This window comes from Salmo salar, chromosome 16, assembly GCF_965601325.2.
Source record: "Salmo salar chromosome 16, fSalSal1, whole genome shotgun sequence".
Lineage (NCBI taxonomy): Eukaryota > Metazoa > Chordata > Actinopteri > Salmoniformes > Salmonidae > Salmo > Salmo salar.
Window position 1 is genome coordinate 11,252,878 of NC_138306.1, and position 19,491 is coordinate 11,272,368.

At 42.0% G+C, this 19,491-nt stretch overlaps 1 protein-coding gene across 1 annotated transcript in view; it reads left to right on the top strand.

Annotated features, from left to right (window-relative positions):
- LOC106573258 (terminal nucleotidyltransferase 4B) overlaps positions 1-19,491 on the top strand; it is a 46,960-nt gene that overhangs the window by 14,416 nt on the left and 13,053 nt on the right. The window contains exons 3-8 of the mRNA XM_014148166.3: positions 9,907-9,953; positions 10,053-10,182; positions 10,363-10,470; positions 10,590-10,718; positions 12,329-12,542; positions 13,033-13,159. Coding sequence (XP_014003641.1) covers positions 9,907-9,953; positions 10,053-10,182; positions 10,363-10,470; positions 10,590-10,718; positions 12,329-12,542; positions 13,033-13,159 — 755 coding nt within the window. The remainder of the gene's footprint in view (positions 1-9,906; positions 9,954-10,052; positions 10,183-10,362; positions 10,471-10,589; positions 10,719-12,328; positions 12,543-13,032; positions 13,160-19,491) is intronic.

A 19,491-nucleotide genomic window follows, 5' to 3' on the forward strand; every position in this document is an offset into this window, starting at 1 on the left:
TTCCGATTGATAAGATGTTCGTCTGCAAAATGAGCTTTTGACGCCTGGTGAGCTAACTAGCCACCAAGCCAAGTAGACTTGAAAAGTAAAATCAGCTTGAAAGTGAGTTGATTATTTCTGAGGTAAAAGTTAATATCTGCTCAATGATGTCAATATTTTTGAAGTACATGAAAGCTTTATTAAGTGAATCAAAGCTTTTAAAACATATCCTCAGATAAACTAGGTGGCTAACTAGCGATCTAGCTATGACTATGATGACTAGTTAGCGTGTGTTGGTCTAGTCAGTCACTCAAGATGGAATGGAGCAAGGTAGCCTAACAGTACTTGATTTATCTCTCCTCTTGCCTTCTTGATGTTCATGTTTTCTTTGATAACTGTACAAAATAAAATGCATTTCTCATTAGGTATTAGAGCTTAACTAAGTGGCTAGTGATTATATTTTAGCCGTAGCTAGCCAGCCAAACGAGAGAGGGGTGCTGAGAAGGAATGCACTGTGTTTTCGGGAAGTATTCGGACCCCTTGACTTTTTCCACGTTTTGTTAGATTACAGCCTTATTCTAAAATGTATTAAATAAAAAAAAATTCTCATCAATCTACACACAATACCCCGTAATGACAAAGCAAAAACAGGTTTTTTGAAATGTTGCCTAATTTAGAAGAAAAAACATTTACATAAGTATTCTGACCCTTTATTTAGTACTTTGTTGAAGCACCTTTGGCAGCGATTCAGCATCGAGTCTTCTTGGGTATGACGCTAAAAACTTGGCACACCTGTATTTGGGGAGTTTATCCCATTCTTCTCTGCAGATCCTCTCAAGCTCTGTCAGGTTGGATGGGGAGCATTGCTGCACAGCTATTTTCAGGTCTCTCCAGAGATCTATGATTGGGTTCAAGTCCGGACTCTGGCTGGGCCACTGAAGGACGTGATGAGACTTGTCCCGAAGCCACTCCTGCGTTGCCTTGGCTGTGTGCTTACGGTCGTTGTCCTGTTGGAAAATTGAACCTTCACCCCAGTCTGAGGTACTGAGCGCTCTGGAGCAGGTTTTCATCCAGGATCTCTCTGTTCTTTGCTCCATTCATCTTTGCCTCGATCCTGACTAGTCTCCCAGTCTCTGCCACTGACACACATCCCCACAGCATGATGCGGCCACTACCATGCTTCACCGTAGAGATGGTGCCAGGTTTCCTCCAGACGTGACACTTGTAATTCAGGCCAAAAAGTTCCGTCTTGGATTCATCAGGTGCCTTTTGGCAAACTCCAAGCAGGCTGTCATTTGCCTTTTTACTGAGGAATGGCTTCCGCCTGGCCACTCTACCATAAAGGCCTGATTGGTGGAGTGCTGCAAAGATGGTTGTCCTTCTGGAAGGTTCTCCCATCTCCACAGAGGAACTCTGGAGCTCTGTCAGAATGACAATGGGGTTCTTGGTCACCTCTCTGACCAAGACCCTTCTCCCCCGACTGCTCAGGTTGGCCGGTTGGCCAGCTCTAGGAAGAGTCTTGGTGGTTCCAAACTTATTCCATTTAAGAATGGAGTTCACTGTGTTCTTGGGGACCTTCAATGCTGCAGAATCTTTTGGTGCCCTTCCTCAGATCTGTGCCTCGACACAATCCTGTCTCGGAGCTCTACGGACAATTCCTTCAACCTCATGGCTTGGTTTTTGCTCTGACATGAACTGTCAACTGTGGGACCTTATGGACAGGTGTGTGCCTTTCCAAATCATGTTCAATCAATTGAATTTACCACAGGTGGACTCCAATCAATTTGTAGAAATATCTCCAGAATTAACTATGGAAACAGGTTGCACCCAAGCTCAATTTTGAGTCTTATAGCAAGGGGTCTGATTACTTATGTTAATAACGTATTCCTGTTCTTTTATTTTTTATAAATTTGCTAAACTTTCTTAACCTGTGTTCGCTTTGTCATTATGTGTAGATTAATGAGGATTTATTTTTATTTAATACATTTTAGAATAAGGCTGTAACATAACAAAGTGGAAAAAGTCAAAGGGTCTGAATGCTTTCCGAAGGCACTGTATGCATGTATGTACTGGCATTCTCAACTTTCCTAATATTAAGCACGTTGTTTATTTTTACAACAGGAGTATAGCCTACCTGGCTGGCATGAAATGATAATGGTCCATTCCAAATCAAAACACATTTCACACATCTATAATGGTAGTATATGTAAAGACAAGATTAAATCAAGAATAGTCCTGATGGGTGACAATATTAGCCAATCGCTTGTGAATTATATATTTTCACTTGTGAATGATGCCCAGCATAAGAAACTCCCATTTTTTTCCCGAATATTTCAGAATCATAGTCACACACCTCTTGTAGCCTAGCCCATAGGCCTATATGTTTTGATAAGGTTTTTATCACAAATAACTTTTAAAATTAATCACATTAGTCTGCTTTACAAGGTTTTAGAGCCTAACTGGCATACATAAGCAGTGCGCGAGTTTTAAGTTTGGGGAAGATAATTGTCACCATAAAAATGCACCTTAATTATAAAAGCATTACGTGCCTTATCGCATTTGCATTCACTTTTGATAATGGTGTTTTACTGCTAATGGAACATTCGCGCTTATAGCCTACTGCAATTTGTGCATTGCTGCACTTATAATGTGAAGAAATAAACTCTTAGGCTATCAACATTTTAAGCTAAATGTTCTGATCTGTTGCGTCAGCCACATTGCGTAATTATATATTTTTTTAAATTGCTAGTGATTGTATTAATTAGGGATCTTTCAAGCAACTTTTTTCAGATAATCATTAGTCGCATCATGCAGCCTTACATTGTATTAAAAATCAAAACATGTAGCCCAACGTTTATAGAACTGCAGTTACATTAATACCTATTTCTTTAACCGCTCAACACAGAATAGCTGCATGTGCGCACACCCTCATTTGGAGAAAAATGTTAGATTTAATTAGCTTTGTTCAATTGTATTCTTCATACTATAAAATAATGCCCCGGAATTCTAGGCAAATCTAGTCTGCTAAATGACCTACAGTAGAGTAGCCCACAGCCATTTGGCATAGCCAGATCAGGACCTAACATGAGGACAACTCAGAATAGGCTATTCTGTCCTTCTGAAATAGACTACATTTTCTTCATATCATGCTTCTTTAGACCGGTCTAAAAAATAATGAATTTATTGTGAAGGTGTAGGCTATATTACATGGATTTATTCTTTTTTTTTTTTTTATTCTTTTTTTTATGTTGATGTTCCAAAGGTTTGCATCAGTGGCTTGTAGGTTATGTGTGGAAGCCAGGAGATGCTAAATGTGTTTGTTAATTGTCAGTTACCATGAGGCCGGCAGTTATTTGCTTGACAATCACCGGCTGACAAAATCTTGTGACCGACACAGCTCTAGTCTGGAGAAACCTGGCACCATCCTTATGGTGAAGCATGGTGGTGGCAGCATCATGCTATGTGGATGTTTTTCAGCAGCATGGACTGGGAAATTAGTCAAATGCATTTTAGAATGAGTCTGTAACGTAACAAAATGTGGAAAAAGTCAAGGGTCCTAATACGTTTCGGCTGGCTGGCTGGCTCCATAGACAAACATTGGCAGTAGAATGGCCTTACTGAAGAGCTCAGTGACTTTCAATGTGGCATCGTCATAGGATGCCACCTTTCCATCAAGTCAGTTCATGAAATTTCTGCCCTGCTAGAGCTGCCCCAGTCAACTGTAAGTGCTGTTGTTGTGAAATGGAAATGTCTAGGAGCCACAATGGCTCAGCCGTGAAGTGGTAGGCCACACAAGATCACAGAACAGGACCGCCGAGTTTTGAAGTGCGTAGCGTGTGAAAATCGTCTCCTCGGTTGCAACACTCACTACCGAGTTCCAAAATGCCTGTGGAAGCAACGTCAGCACAAGAACTGTTCATCGGGAGCTTCAGCCGCACACAAGCTTAAGATCATTGGACTTTGGAGCAGCGGAAACGTGTTTTCTGAAGTGATGAATCACGCTTCACCATCTGGCAGTCCAACGAGAGAAGGCTACCTACCCTAATGCATAGTGCCAACTGTACATTTTGCTGGAGGAGGAATAATGATCTGGGGCTGTTTTACATGGTTCAGGCTAGGCCCCTTAGTTCCAGTGAAGGGAAATCTTAATGCTACTGCATACAATGGCATTCTAGACGATTCTGTGCTTTCAACTTGGGGGTAAGACCCTTTCCTGTTTCAGCATGACAATGCCACTGTGCACAAAGCGAGGTCCATACAGAAATGGTGTGTCGAGATGATAAGTTTGGAAGAACTTGACTGTCCTGCACAGAGCCCTGACCTCAACCCCATCGAACACATTTGGAATACGGACTGAGGAGGGGCCTAATCGCCCAACATCAGTGCCCAACCTCACTAATGCTCTTGTGGCTGAATGCTGGGGGGATTTGATTCCAATCTTCCAAAATCTAATGGAACGCCTTTCCAGAAAAGTGGAGACTGTTATCGCAGCAAAGGGGGGGACCAACTCCATATTAATACTCATGATTTTGGAATGAGTAGCTAGTTATATCCCCATAGCCATGTAGTCGTCCCCTGATGACATTTGAGAAATTTACCGGACCCATAAATGTTGGGTGCGTAACCTGATTAGGGCGTCCACCCACAGTGCTCAGACTGACAGAAATCACATTTCGAATATGGTAATTCTTTATATTAACATAACTTAACAAATTCTGATGTGCATTTTGGACATGTTAGAATAACTCCACATTTACTTTTCCTCAGCCAACAAGACAAGTAACGAATAGCAAAATCACTAGCTTATGTCAATCTATTGTAGAGAAGTTTAGGCTACCTATTCTACTGGTCAGCTTGTTGAGAAATAAATGGCCTTTTCCAAACAGACTCTGGGACGGTTGTGGGACGATAGATCCCAAATTCATACAACCTGTAGGCCTAGGCTACAGTACATTAAGTAAAATAACTTTAAAAAGCAACGAGTCTGCAACAGATCTGAACGTTTGCCTCATGTATTAAAACATTCAAGTTTCAAACGTTGCTTATTGCAAAGTGGTGTGTGACGTACTGATGAAGCCTGCCTTCCATTGCCGTTTGATGCATTCAAAACAACTGGGAAATTGGAAATCTCTGACTTCCGACTTCAGTTCGTTCAAAGATAACTGGGAAAAAACGAGCACCGACTGGGAAAAATATTTTTGAACCATCATCCAACTCGGAATTTCAACTCAGGAACTCTAGACTCTTTTTGAGTTCCCAGTTGTCCTTGCGATTGATAACTTGTGGATACACTAATCACTTTCATTCATGATTCCCATTTTTATTTACTGAAGTGTATTCTGAATATAACTTTGTCAATCTTAGGCTATTCTTCGGAGGGGTTGTCACTGATTTTACATTTGAAATGTACATTTTCCTTGTTTGTCTTTGAGTTTTAGAAATGGACAGAGGGGACCACTACCATCGAATAATGCAGTCCCTGTCTATGAGGAGGACACTGATGGAAAATGAACTGCGGGTCATTGCTGCGCAAGGCCTGTAAGGATGAGGACGACAATGAAGGCATGGCCTTTTTAAAGGAAGATACACTATGATGCTGAGCTACTCGGAGAAGACGAGGATGAAGAGAATGAGATCAAGGAGCCAGAGGAAGTGGAGCCACCAGCTGAGGCCTCTCAGCCAAGCTCTTCAACTGGAAGGTAACTATAGATGTGTTATTGTTAGATTCATCAGGCCTGATAATAGATATCTAAAGGACAGTTAAAAAAAAAAAAAATGTATTCATATATTATTGAGCATACTAACAATTTATTTATTTTCTCTCGTCTTTGTTCGTGCTCCACTTCCCGTTAGCCTAAACGCTCTGTCTTGCCCGATGGCATGTTTCAGTCCTATGATGATGTTGATACACAGGCACCGGAATCCATCTCTTTCAGGCCTGAACATCCAGTTGGTTTAAGTCTTGGCAGTGTACGTCAGGCAGTTCGGTCGACCGCTCAGGAAAGACTAAGGGAGATAGACTTCTTGTTGTTGTTTTTCATGCAGGCGTTGGTGGTAGAGGTTTGTGGGTTCCCAAATTAGTCAAGGTTGGGGTCTTGTTTTGGAGTGCCCGTCGTATGGTGATTCCATCAAAGCGTGGCTTGAGGTTACACCTACAGTATTCTACCGGTTTCTTGGACTGCTCGTTTACATGGGATTTACCGAACTGCCAGACCTTCATCTGTACTGGGGTGCAAAGTCTCTTCAGGGTTCTCTTGGGCAAGAGCTTTAATGTTGCGTAATCGCTTCAAAGCTCTGTTGGCTGCTTTACACGTTGTGGATCCTGCCACTAAGGATAATACAGATAGGCTTAGAAAACTGCGGTACTTCCTGGACCACCTGAAACAGACTTGTAAAAAGCTGTATCAGCCAAAGCGAAGTGTAGACCTAGATGAGTGCATGTTCAAATCAAAGGGGCGATCAGGATTCAAGCAGTATTTGAAAGGGTGGCCATCTAGGTGGGGATTTAAATGATGGGTCATTGCTTCATCTGACACCGGCTACACTTCAGGTTTGAAATGTTTACATATGGGGATATGTGTTGGCGTAGAATAGGGGCCAATGTATTGGCCATACAGTAGAGAGACACACGTACTGTTACTTGCCTTCCCAATTTTCCCAATGCAAATGATTCCACTCAAGTATAGGAAAGTGGTCCGCCAGCCTGCTGTAATCCACAGCAGGTTTGATAAGTTGACATGTTGACATTGCAGTTATCAACAGTTAACTTTTGTTCCAGGAATGGCAGTGTAATCACGCAGCACCTGGCAAGGAAAATGAGCAAATTGGTTACTGCCAGATTACATTCAGAGACGCTTTCTCATCAGTTAGGAGGTATTGGTGTTAATGACAGGTATCTTTTGACAGACCTTTGTCTGTGAAAACTGTAAACTCATCTTTTCACACACAGCACATGCCCAGTCTACAGGCGCCCTCTAGAAATTGTTGGCTGTGCTTCCTGTGTTACAGGAAAGATAAAAGAGATCAGGACCCAGTTTGTTTGTGTGGCACCTGAATGCGAGGGCATATGATTTTGCATCATGGAGGACCGACATTGTATTAGGTTGTGACACTCATCTGAGTGTGACCCATAGCAGAAATAGGCACTAGTAAAGGGACTCAGATGTAGCTCTCTTGCATGTTTCCCTTTCCTGCATGTCCTTTCTTCCTTACATGTTTTCCCTGTCTTTTCCGAGACATCCTGCATGCCAGCCTCCCTTTGTTTCATTCATGATTCTAATGGCCTTGGGGATGTAAAGGACTTGTAAATTGTAATGAGTGTAAAATAATGTTGCACTTTTGGAATTGTTCCTGTACTGACTATTTGTGTAATAGATGAAATCCTAGTTGAATGTAGAAATAGACGTTGTAAAAGCTAATAATTATTGTTAAATGCCTTATTTGTTCATATTTTGTCATTCCAGTTCAATTTTGATGAAAGTAGCCCTGGACTGAATGTTGTATTATATTATGGTTATGATAGCGATTTAATGACTTCATTTTCAGGTTTGAATGAGACAATGTATTCCGCTAAGATTATTCTTTCAATAAAGTTATTGTTTTATTAATATTATATCACTTGTTTGTCTTTTCTTATCATATGTAAGACTAAATGCTATTTGTAATTTTTGGTGCAGATACAGTTGAAGTCGGAAGTTTACATACTCAGGTTGGAGTCATTAAAACTCATTTTTCAACCACTCCACAAATTTCTTGTTAACAAACTATAGTTTTGGCAAGTCGGTTAGGACATCTACTTTGTGCATGAAACAAGTAATTTTTCCAACAATTGTTTACAGACAGATTATTTCACTTATAATTCACTGTATCACAATTCCAGTGGGTCAGAAGTTTTACATTCACTAAGTTGACTGTGCCTTTAAACAGCTTGGAAAATTCCAGAAAATTATGTCATGGCTTTAGAAGCTTCTGATAGGCTAATTGACATCATTTGAGTCAATTGGAGGTGTACCTGTGGATGTATTTCAAGGCCTACCTTCAAACTCAGTGCCTCTTTGCTTGACACCATGGGAAAATCAAAAGAAATCAGCCAAGACCTCAGAAAAAAAAATTGTAGACCTCCACAGGTCTGGTTCATCCTTGGTAGCAATTTCCAAACGCCTGAAGGTACCACGTTCATCTGTACAAACAATAGTACGCAAGTATAAACACCATGGGACCACCAGCCGTCATACCGCTCAGGAAGGATATGCGGTCTGTCTCCTAGAGATGAACGTACTTTGGTGCGAGAAGTGCAAATCAATCCCAGAACAACAGCAAAGGACATTGTGAAGATGCTGGAAGAAACAGGTACAAAGTATCTCTATCCACAGTAAAACGAGTCCTATATCAATGTGTTGTGGGGGTGCTTTGCTGCAGGAGGGACTGGTGCACTTCACAAAATAGATGGCATCATGAAGAAGGAAAATGATGTGGATATATTGAAGCAACATCTCAAGACATCAGTCAGGAAGTTAAAGCTTGGTCGCAAATGTCTTCCAAATGGACAATGACCCCAAGCATGCTCCCAAAGTTGTGGCAAAATGGCTTAAGGACAACAAAGTCAAGGTATTGGAGTGGCCATCACAAAGCCCTGACCTTAATCCTATGGAAAATTTGTGGGCAGAACTGAAAAAGCATGTGCATGCAAGGAGGCATACAAACCTGACTCGAATACACCAGCTCTGTCAGGAGGAATGGGCCAAAATTCACCCAACTTATTGTGGGAAGCTTGTGGAAGGTTACCCAAAATGTTTGACCCAAGTTAAACAATTTGAAGGCAATGCTACCGAATACTAATTGAGTGTATGTAAACTTCTGGCCTTCTGGGAATGTGATGAGCGAATAAATCATTCTCTTTACTATTATTCAGACATTTCACATTCTTAAAGTAAAGTGGTGATCCTTACTGACCTAAAACAGGGAATTTTTACTAGGATTATGTGTCAGGAATTGAGAAAAACTGAGTTTACATATACCTTAGACAAATACATTTAAACTTCTGACTTCAACTGTATGTGTTTAATATACTATCCAGATAAAGTGTCTAATCACAGAACATCTCATAGAATTTGAGAAAAATACCATCGGTCACTAAAACGTCTGTAACCCATTCACAGAAAAATTTATTTTAGATTTTTATTTCAGATCAATCCTTACAAAAAAAGGAAGACTCAATATTGGGCAAGTTTTATCGATTTTTGTATAAGATGCACATTTTCACAGGTTTTTTTCTTGACTGATTTACAGTTTGATTGAGGTGGTGCTATTGTATGTCATACCATTTGAAATAACTGTTTTTCAGCTTTGAAAATTTGTAACATGTTTTAATAGAATGTTTGACACCAGACAATTATTCTAAACTATGCACACCGGGGTTATGGTCCAGTAAAATATAGAACATTCCGCTGGGCAGGAAAGGGTTTTAATCTGCTATATGACAAATTAATCAGTGGTGCATTAGGATTTCCGATAAGTTTGAGGACAAAAACAAATTGCCCAACCTAATCAGATAGGGCAGAATGTGAATCTGCCACTATCGCTCAGCTCACACACTACGTCATTCTCTGTCACACACACACACACACACACACACACACACACACACACACACTCAGCTCAGACAGATCCAGCTGAGCTCCATCAGCATCAGATATAAATTTACAATGGAAAATGAACTTGTTAATGCAGCAATTGTTAGTGCATCGTATCGAACCGAATGGCATCAAATTAAATTGTTTCAAACTCGTTCTTGTATCGGAGCCCATGTATCCAGATGCATATCGAATCGTGCTTGTAAGGAGAGATGCACATCCCTAGTTGCTGTCATGGAGTTTTATATGCAATGTCACAATCTAATTTACTAATGCTGTGAACAATGCTTTGCAGGTTCAGGTATTTGGGAGTTTCAGCACAGGTCTCTATCTACCTACCAGGTAAGCTGTCCTTCCATTTCAAGTCATTTGAAAAGTTTTCATAACCGTTATATTCCACCTTGGCATGAGTTTGTGATAATGTGATTATTTGTGTTGCAGTGACATTGACCTGGTGGTGTTTGGGAAGTTCAGGGAAGGAGACAGCCTCCCTTTGTGGAGGTTAGAAGAGGCCCTGAGGAAACACAAAGTGGTGGAGGAGAATTCTGTCAAAGTGCTGGACAAGGCCACGGTTGGTGTAGTGTGGTGTGTGTGTGTGTGTGTGTGTGTGTGTGTGTGTGTGTGTGTGTGTGTTTTGTGTCCCGTCTGTGGAGGAAAGCTTGTTAAGTGTGTGTGTGTGTGTGTGTGTTGTGAACTTGGTAATAATTCCCTGTCCCTATGCCTGTCAAATCTGATCTCTCCTTGTCTTCAGGTGCCAATCATCAAACTGACAGACTCTCTCACGGAGGTCAAAGTTGACATCAGTTTCAACATGAAGAATGCTGTCAAAGCTGCTTCCCTCATTAAAGATTATAAAAAGGTACAATGCTCCCAGTGTGTGTGTGCTTGCACGCGCATACGTGTGTACGTACATATCTGCATTCAAGCACAATTCTCCTGGTTTGAACTGCTGTTCTAAAGTTCTCGCTCTCTCCTCAGAAATATCCTGTGCTTCCATACCTGGTGCTAGTCCTGAAACAGTTCTTATTACAAAGAGACATGAATGAAGTGTTTACAGGAGGAATCAGCTCCTACTGCCTCTTCCTCATCGCTGTCAGCTTCTTACAGGTGGGTAGGTGGCCTTCCTCTCTATACTGTACATAAGTATTCAGACCGTTTGCTATGAGACTCGAAATTGAGCTGTTTCCATTGATCATCCTTGATGTTTATACAACTTGAATGGAGTCCACCGTTTGTAAATTAAGTTGATTGGACATGATTTGAAAAGGCAGACACCTGTCTATATAAGGTCCCACAGTTGACAGTGCATGTCGGAGCAAAAGCCAAGCCATGAGGTCGAAGGAATTGTCCGTAGAGCTCTGAGACAGGGTTGTGTCGAGGCACAGATCTGGGGAAGGGTACCAAAACATTTCTGCAGCATTGAAGGTCCCCAAGAACACAGTGGCCTCCATCATTCTTAAATGGAATAAGTTTGGAACCACCAAGACTCTTCCTAGAGCTGGCCCGCCTGGCCAAACTTTGCAATCAGGGGAGAAGGCCCTTGGTCAGGGTGTTGACCAAGAACCCGATGGTCACTCTGACAGAGCTCCAGAGTTTCTCTGTGGAGATGGGAGAACCTTCCAGAAGGACAGTCATCTCTGCTCTTACTTTTCCAATCAGGCCTGTATTGTAGAGTGTCCAGACGGCTGCCACTCCTCAGTAAAAGGCACATGACAGCCCGCTTGGAGTTTGCCAAAAGGCACCTAAAGGACTCTCAGACCATGAGAAACAAGATTCTCTGGTCCGATGAAACCACAATTGAACTCTTTGGCCTGAATACCAAGCGTCACGTCTGGTGGAACCCTGGTACCATCCCTACAGTGAAGCATGGTGGTGGCAGAATTATGCTGTGGGAATGTTTTTCAGCGGCAGGGACTGGGAGGCTAGCTAGAATCAAGGGAAAGATAAACGGAGCAAAGTACAGAGGTCCTTGATGAAAACCTGCTCCAGAGCACTCAGGACCTCAGACTGATACGAAGGTTCACCTTCCAACAGGACAATGACCCTATGCACACAGCCAAGACACTGCAGGAGTGATTCGGGACAAGTCTCTGAACGTCCTTCAGTGGCCCAGCCAGAGCCCGGACTTGAAGCCGATTGAACACCTCTGGAGAGACCTGAAAATAGCTGTGCAGCGTCGCTCCCCATCCAACCTGACAGAGCTTGAGAGAATCTGCAGAGAAGAATGGGAGAAACGCCCCAAATACAGGTGTGCCAAGCTTGTAGCATCATGCCCAAGAAGACGCTGCCAAAGGTGCTTCAACAAAGTACTGAGTAAAGGGTCTGAATACTTATGTAAATGTGATATCTGTTTTTTATTTTTAATACATTTGCAAAAATGTCAACCAGTTTTTGCATTGTTATTCTATTTAATCCATTTGGAATAAGGCTGTAACGTAATTTTTTCTTGAAAAGTCAAGGGTTCTGAATACTTTCCTACTGCACTGTATCATAATTATTATACTCCCAATCTAGTATTCTAGTGAAATTATTATATGAAGGATTTTCCCAGCCTTTTCTCAACCATTGAGAGCAAGGAGTAATTACTTCTGTACTATTGACTAAACTTTATTGATCCCCAGAGGGGAAATTGGATTTGTCACCAGCAGCATAGTGTTCTTACTAATATGTGTTCTTATGGTAGAAACAAGTTATAGACTGTATTGTGTGTGTTTCAGCTCCATAGCAGAGAGGACGCCTGCAGTCCCAACGCCAACACTGGCGTCCTGCTCATTGAGTTCTTTGAGCTGTACGGCCGCCATTTTAACTACCTGAAGACGGGGATCCGGATCAAAGATGGGGGCTGCTACCTCTCCAAAGACGAGGTCCAGAAGAGCATGCTGGATGGATACAGGCCGTCCCTGCTCTACATCGAGGATCCACTGCAGCAAGGTGAGCCCCGGCTCACACACCTTTAGTTTGTTTATGATTACTTACTGCAGTGTTTCCCAAACTCGTCCTCTGGACCCCAAGGGATGCACGTTTTAATTTTTGCCTAACATTACACAGCTGATTCACATGTATAAAAGCTTGATGATTAGTTGATTATTTGAATGAGCTGTGTAGTGCTAGGGCAAAAACCAAAATGTGCACCCCTTGGGTTCCAAGAACCGAGTTTGGGAAACCCTGGCTTACTGCATACGGTAGTCAAAAATATGGTCGCAAGCTAGCTAGCTAGCTATGATGTCTCTGAAAAGTACACATTCAATGAAGTGTCTTGTGCTTCAGAGTTCTGCCATAACTAAGACAACAGATGTAGTTGTTTTATAGAGATGTTTGAGAACTCTTATGGTAGGCCAGATGCAATAAGCAGCTGCCAAGTTTATGTTTGTACCTGACCGTGAGCGTTTGGTGTTTGTCCTGTGTTCCCTGTGTTGCCCAGGTAATGATGTGGGCCGTAGCTCGTACGGGGCCATGCAGGTGAAGCAGGTGTTTGACTACGCCTACATGGTGCTGAGCCACGCTGTGTCGCCCATCGCCAAGTACTACCCCAACAACCACAGCGAGAGGTACAGGGCAGGGCTGGGACTCATGGGGGAAGGTTACTGTCACATAATCAGTAGTGATGGCAGAAATAGACGATAGTTGCATATCGCAGTATTATTTTAGGAAAATATTGGATCGGTATTTGACTCCCATCCTATAGCTTGCTCTCCATATTCTTTTTAAATAGTGAGCCAACATTTTTCAGCACTTTTATTTCGCTGACTGATCAAAACGTGTGTATTTTATTTTTTTGGTGAGGGTTTCAAATCACAGACAGGCAATCATCTTCAAAAAGTACTTTGATCCACCACTCCCTCCCGGCGATCATAGAAAAACTCTCCCCATACCACCCTTTCCATGTGGGCCTGAAAGTAAAAAATATAAAAATAGGTATGTAATGTACCTTCAGATAGTATTCACGCATTCGCGTACCGATAGGGGAGTGAGTAGCTCTGTTTTGTACTGATAAAACTGTGGTTATATGTAGAAGCCAGACAAGAGTTCAACTTAAGCGTCTAAAATCGCTAGATCAATATATCCATAAGCAACTGGGAGCGAGGGAGTGGTCAGTTATGTATAACAGCGAACCAATCAGTTGGTAAAGCGATGCAGCGACAAGAGCCCAATAAGGCATTGCTTTCCTCAGAGGAAAAGACAAGGAACAATCTGGAGACGCAAATGAGAGTAATGAACAGCTAAAGGAAATCCAGATAACATAACTATAATGCTCTCAATGCTCATCAAAACAAACTGTTACCATCTGTTGTTAAAAAAAGATTTGTTCGAAAGGAAAGTGGAGTCTATCATGTCAGACATGCACATACAAGGCTTGCGCATAAACGCCAGACAATTAAATTAGCCGTCTGGAAACAAGGTTGCAAACTTTAGGAGATGAACTGGAACAGAAAGAAAACAAAATGAGATGAAACATGAGAATATTGTCCTTCCCGGAAGACGAGAACAAAGGAGACCTTTCCAGCTACGTGGTCAAACTGATATCAGAGGAGCTTGGCGTGGATATATCACCAGAGGATCTGGAACGATGCCGTCGGATCAGTGTGAAACAGAAGAACGCTAAATACCCAGCATGGTAATTTTCAAGCTGTGGAACTATCAGACCAAAGTCAACATTTTGACGGGGGGAAAGGAGATCAAAATCCACGGCCAGTCCGTTCGATTCGTCCAGGACCTGTCTGCTAAGCTGAGAAAAAAACGCAAGCAAGTACATTCCCATCAGACAGTCACTGGAGGAAAAGGAATCAAGTCTCAACTTTGCTTCCCGGCAGTGCTGTGGGTATGGAAGGAAACACAAAAGCTGGAATTCACAAGCGCCGACGAAGCCCTAAACCGGCTGCAAGAGACCTATCCAGTTGAAGGAGAACCCACTGCCCTGAGGTGGGAAAAAGCGGGAAAAAGCAATAAGCACATACAAGTGATGTCTAAATGCAGCTTATCGTAAGTTGAGACAATATTCTTTCCCCCTTCCCCCCAATCCAATCTAAACTCTACTGTCCCCAAGTAACTGTTCTTCTCTAGGAAGTAATGATAGAAGTACCGATGCCAATGGACTACATGGACACAGAAAAGACAATACAAAAGAGAAAATGTAGCACGTATGTCAATAATTGTTCTATGGATGTGTGTGATTGTGTGTGTGTGTCTGTGCATATGAATGGGAGTGTGAAGGAGGGTGAGTATGAGGGTGGGAGAGAGGATGCATAGGGTATATGTTGTATGTGAATAAAGGAGAATGGATAAGTCGAAGGGTGTAAATGTGTCTGAGAAGAGGAGATGGGGAAAAGATGGGAAGTTGGGATAAACTTTGCCTGGACGGGTAAGGGAGGGCATGGTTTGGAGGTGGTGGGGCAAGGGTGTGTAAGGATGAGAGGTTGGGACAAGCTTGGCTTGGGTGAAGGGGGGAGAATTAGGAAAGGGAAGTGGAGAGGGAAGGGTTGGCTTGGGAGAGAGAGAAGGAAGGATTTAACTATACTACAATGTAATTGTATTTATTTGTGTGACTTGCAAACCTGCTGTAAAATGAATGAGTTCTGGAGAAATTAGCAGAGAATGTCGAGTCATTATTATTCCTTGTTTGTCATTATAGCTAAGATTCAATGGTGGTTATTGGTGAGAGTGTAGAGGGGCTCTATCCACGGTATTCGGATGGGGTGACTGGGAGGGCATCAGACACTTCTCTGAAGTATGTGTGGGGCTCTACTCATCCCACTTCATTCAGTCTCTCGGTGGACCCACTCTCCCCAAGTAGACCCCCACCAGCCACTATACTTTTAATTTACATGGTAATACAAACTGACCACAGTACTTATGTGTCAGTGTTCCTCCAATGTATGTACAATGACATAACCCAGTCTTTTGGATTTTTTTTACATTAGGAGAGGAGTTGGAGCTTGAAAGCCCTATAAAGGCATAGTGCCACAAAGTACAAAGAAGTACTTTGCTTTATGTTTCTTGTGTGTTCTCTGTTAAATGTCTGCTCAGCCCACATGCTCACACGCTATATATGTAATGTATATAATAACTATGTATTCATACTATGACTATCCCATTCCATGGAATGCCCTCCTATGACATGTCGGCTAAAATGTTTTCTGGTTCGTCAATGATAGGCGGAATAGACAAGGTTAACTTTGATTCTATACAAGTAAAGACCCAGGAAATCCAACTTACAACTTGGAAAGGTCACGGGCTTCATGATGGGAAAAAAAGCATATGGTACTTGAACACTTAGAGATTGTCAGCAGATGGTTTTTTTGCGAGAGTTATATTTCAAAAAGGAGAAATGTAATATTTAAAGAGGAACCAGGTTGGAGAGGCCTCCGCTGCCACCTGCTGTAGTAACAGCAGAGGTGTAGGCATCCTGATAAATACGAATACGCCCTTTTCCATTATATCCCAGCAAATGGACTAAAAAGGCCGTTTTCTAATGTTGAATTGTACCTTACATGGTGAAGAATACACATTGTTTTCATTGGAAGTGAGTAAATGTTTTACTCACGTTGGCCATGGTGAAGGAGAGCCCACAGGCTTTGGTAGCGGGCCGTGTCAGTGGCACTGTATTGTCCTCAAAGCGAGCAAAGAAGTTGTTTAATTTGTCTGGGAGCAAGACGTCGATGTCCACAACGGGGCTGGTTTTCTTTTTGTAATCTGTGATTGACTGTAGACCCTGCCACATACGTCTCGTGTTTGAGCCGTTGAATTGCTACTCTACTTTGTCTCTATACTGGCTCTTTGCTTGTTTGATTGCCTTGCGGAGGGAATACACTGGAGGGAATATCTGCATTGTTCGTATTCGGTCATGTTTCCGGTCGCCTTGCCATAATTAACTCTTACATCTAGGCGTTCCGCTAGCGGAACCCCGTTCTGCCAGCTGAACCCCTAGCCAACAGCCAATTTGATCGCATGGCGCGAAATACAAAAACAACTAAAATACCACAATTCAATTTTCTCAAACATACGACTATTTTACACCATTTGAAAGACAAACCTGTCCTGAATCCAAACACGTTGTCCGATTTCAAAAAGGCTTTACAGCGAAAGCAAAACATTAGATTATGTTAGGAGAGTACATAGACCGAAATAACCACACAGCCATTTTCCAAGCAAGCCTAAATGTCAATAAAACCCAAAACACAGCTAAATGAAGCACTAACCTTTGATGGTCTTCATCAGATGACACTCCTAGGACATTATGTTATACAATACATGTATGTTTTGTTCAATCAAGTTCATATTTATATCCAAAAACAGCTTTTTACATTGGCGCATGATGTTCAGAAAATGTATTCCCACCAAAAACTTCCGGTGAATTTACAAAAATACTCATCATAAACGTTGACAAAATACATAACAATTATTTTAAGAATTATAGATACAGAACTCCTTTATGCAATCGGTGTCAGATTTTAAAATAGCTTTTCGGCGAAAGCACATTTTTCAATATTCTGAGTACATAGCTCGCCATCACGGCGACACCCGCCAAGTTCGGGGCAACCTAAACTCAGAATTAGTATTAGAAATATTGTATTACAAATATTGTATTACCTTTTCTGATCTTTGTCAGAATGCACTCCCAGGACTGCTACTTCCACAAGAAATGTTGTTTTTGTTCGAAATAATCCATAGTTGTGTCCAAATACCTCCATTTTGTTCGTGCGTTCAGGTCACTATCCAAAGGGTAACGCGCGAGCGCAATTCGAGACACAAAAAGTCAAAATGTTACATTACCGTACTTAGACGCATGTCAAACGCTGTTTAAAATAAATGGTATTATGGTATTTTTAACGTATAATTGCGATTAATATTCCAACCGGACAATAGTGTATTCATTCTAGGAGGAAAAGAAAAAACAGCGTGCTCGCGGGAACGCGCATATCCAATCTCTTTGTCCTCAGGCAGACCACTCAGTAACTGAGCTCCTATACTCTGCCCAGAGACAGGAGAAGGCTCAATCCACTTTCTGAAGGCTTTAGACAGCCAATGGAAGCATTGGAAAGTGCAACGTAACAGCACAGATACTGTAGTTTCGAAAGGGACTAGAAAGAAGGACGACATTTCTCAGATCCTACACTTCCTGGTTGACTTTTTCTCAGGTTTTTGCATGCCATAAGAGTTCTGTTATACTCACAGACACCATTCAAACAGTTTTAGAAACTTCAGAGTGTTTTCTATCCAAATCTACTAATAATATGCATATTCTCATTTCTGGGCAAGAGTAGTAACCAGTTTAAATCGGGTACGTTTTTTCATCCGGCCGTGAAAATACTGCCCCCTTTCCATATCAGGTTAAAAGCGGTGGTTCGCGCTTTCAGTTTTGCGCCAACACTGCCATCAATACATGGTTTCTGGTTAGGGGAGGTTTTAATAGTCACAGTGGGTTCAACATCACTGATGCACTTGCTAATAAACTCTCTCACCGAGTCAGCGTATATGTCAATGTTGTTGTCTGAGGCTACCCGGAACATATCCCAGTCCATGTGATCGAAGCAATCTTGAAGCGTGGAATCCGATTGGTCAGACCAGCGTTGGATAGACCTGAGCACGGGCTTTTCCTGTTTTAGTTTCTCTCTATAGGCTGGGAGCAACAAAATGGAGTCATGGTCAGATTTGCCGAAAGGAGGTCGAGGGAGGTGAAGACAGGATTTGTCCAGGACATTATACTCTACACAGGGTCCACCACTGACATTCAACATTATGAGGGGCTTGGGGTGTCCGGGTCCGTGGTGATGACCATGCTGGCTCCTCATCTCGGCAAGGGACACACTTAGTGTGTGGACAATTGGTACAGCAGAGAATGTCAATATAGTGACAATATCTCACCCACCTACCCACTGCCTCATCCTCTCCCTTTCCTCATCCTCCACACTCCCTCTCCCCCATAGGTAAAGTAATTACCTACCAAAAGTACAGAGAGAACCAAATGAGAGCGCTGCTGGAGGAGCACCACACCCCTCGACGCCCATCCACTAGGGGCTGTGCTGCTGCAGACAATCCCCTACGCCTCACTGCACGGCATTTTCCCTGCGAAGTCCCTCAAACTGCAACTCAAGGTAGTCGCACACGGAGGCACTACAAAGTCTACCTGTCTGGCACCAGAAGAAGGAAGCAGAGGTGGTTGACAAAGTACATGTGTTTAGCTTGTGGCACACCACTGTGTTTCAACCATGCTTTGGGTAGTATCATATGCTCAAGCACTATTGAGCACAACTGCAGCAATTAATTACTGACTGACTGACCTGACTGGTGACCTGCCATGATATTATGTCTTTAGAGGTGGGGGGTGGAAATACAGTTGTTGTTCAATCACTGCATGAATATGAAATATGGTTTGTGCATATTCATAAGTTGTAAGTCTTTCCGAGCAGTTTTTTTTCTCTAGCAAACAAGTTGTTGTTGTTCAACCGCCACCAATACTTCAATAAAATAGACGGCTATTACTTATAGGCCTATGTGTTTTCTTGCTTTGTTTTCATCCATTAAAACTGTTGCGTGTACGCTAGCATACAAAAGCTGTCCTCAATCTTCACCTCAAAAGATGTCCGGTTTCATTTATGATATTGGCAAATAATGTTCAATACTGTTTGTGTGTGTGGTTTTTGAAAGTACAGAATAAAGAGGAATTATTAGTAATTACAATACAATATCAGGATATAGCAATACAACAATATTACAAAGTAGTAACGTAACATGGCTATAAAAAATTATAAATTGTATTGACAATATCCCAAATATGAGTTATATAACAGTAAGAAACAGTAACTATTGAGCTTCACAATTGGGCAGGGCAGAACAGAGCTATGCTAAACAGGCCGAATGATAACAAACCATAGTCATAAGG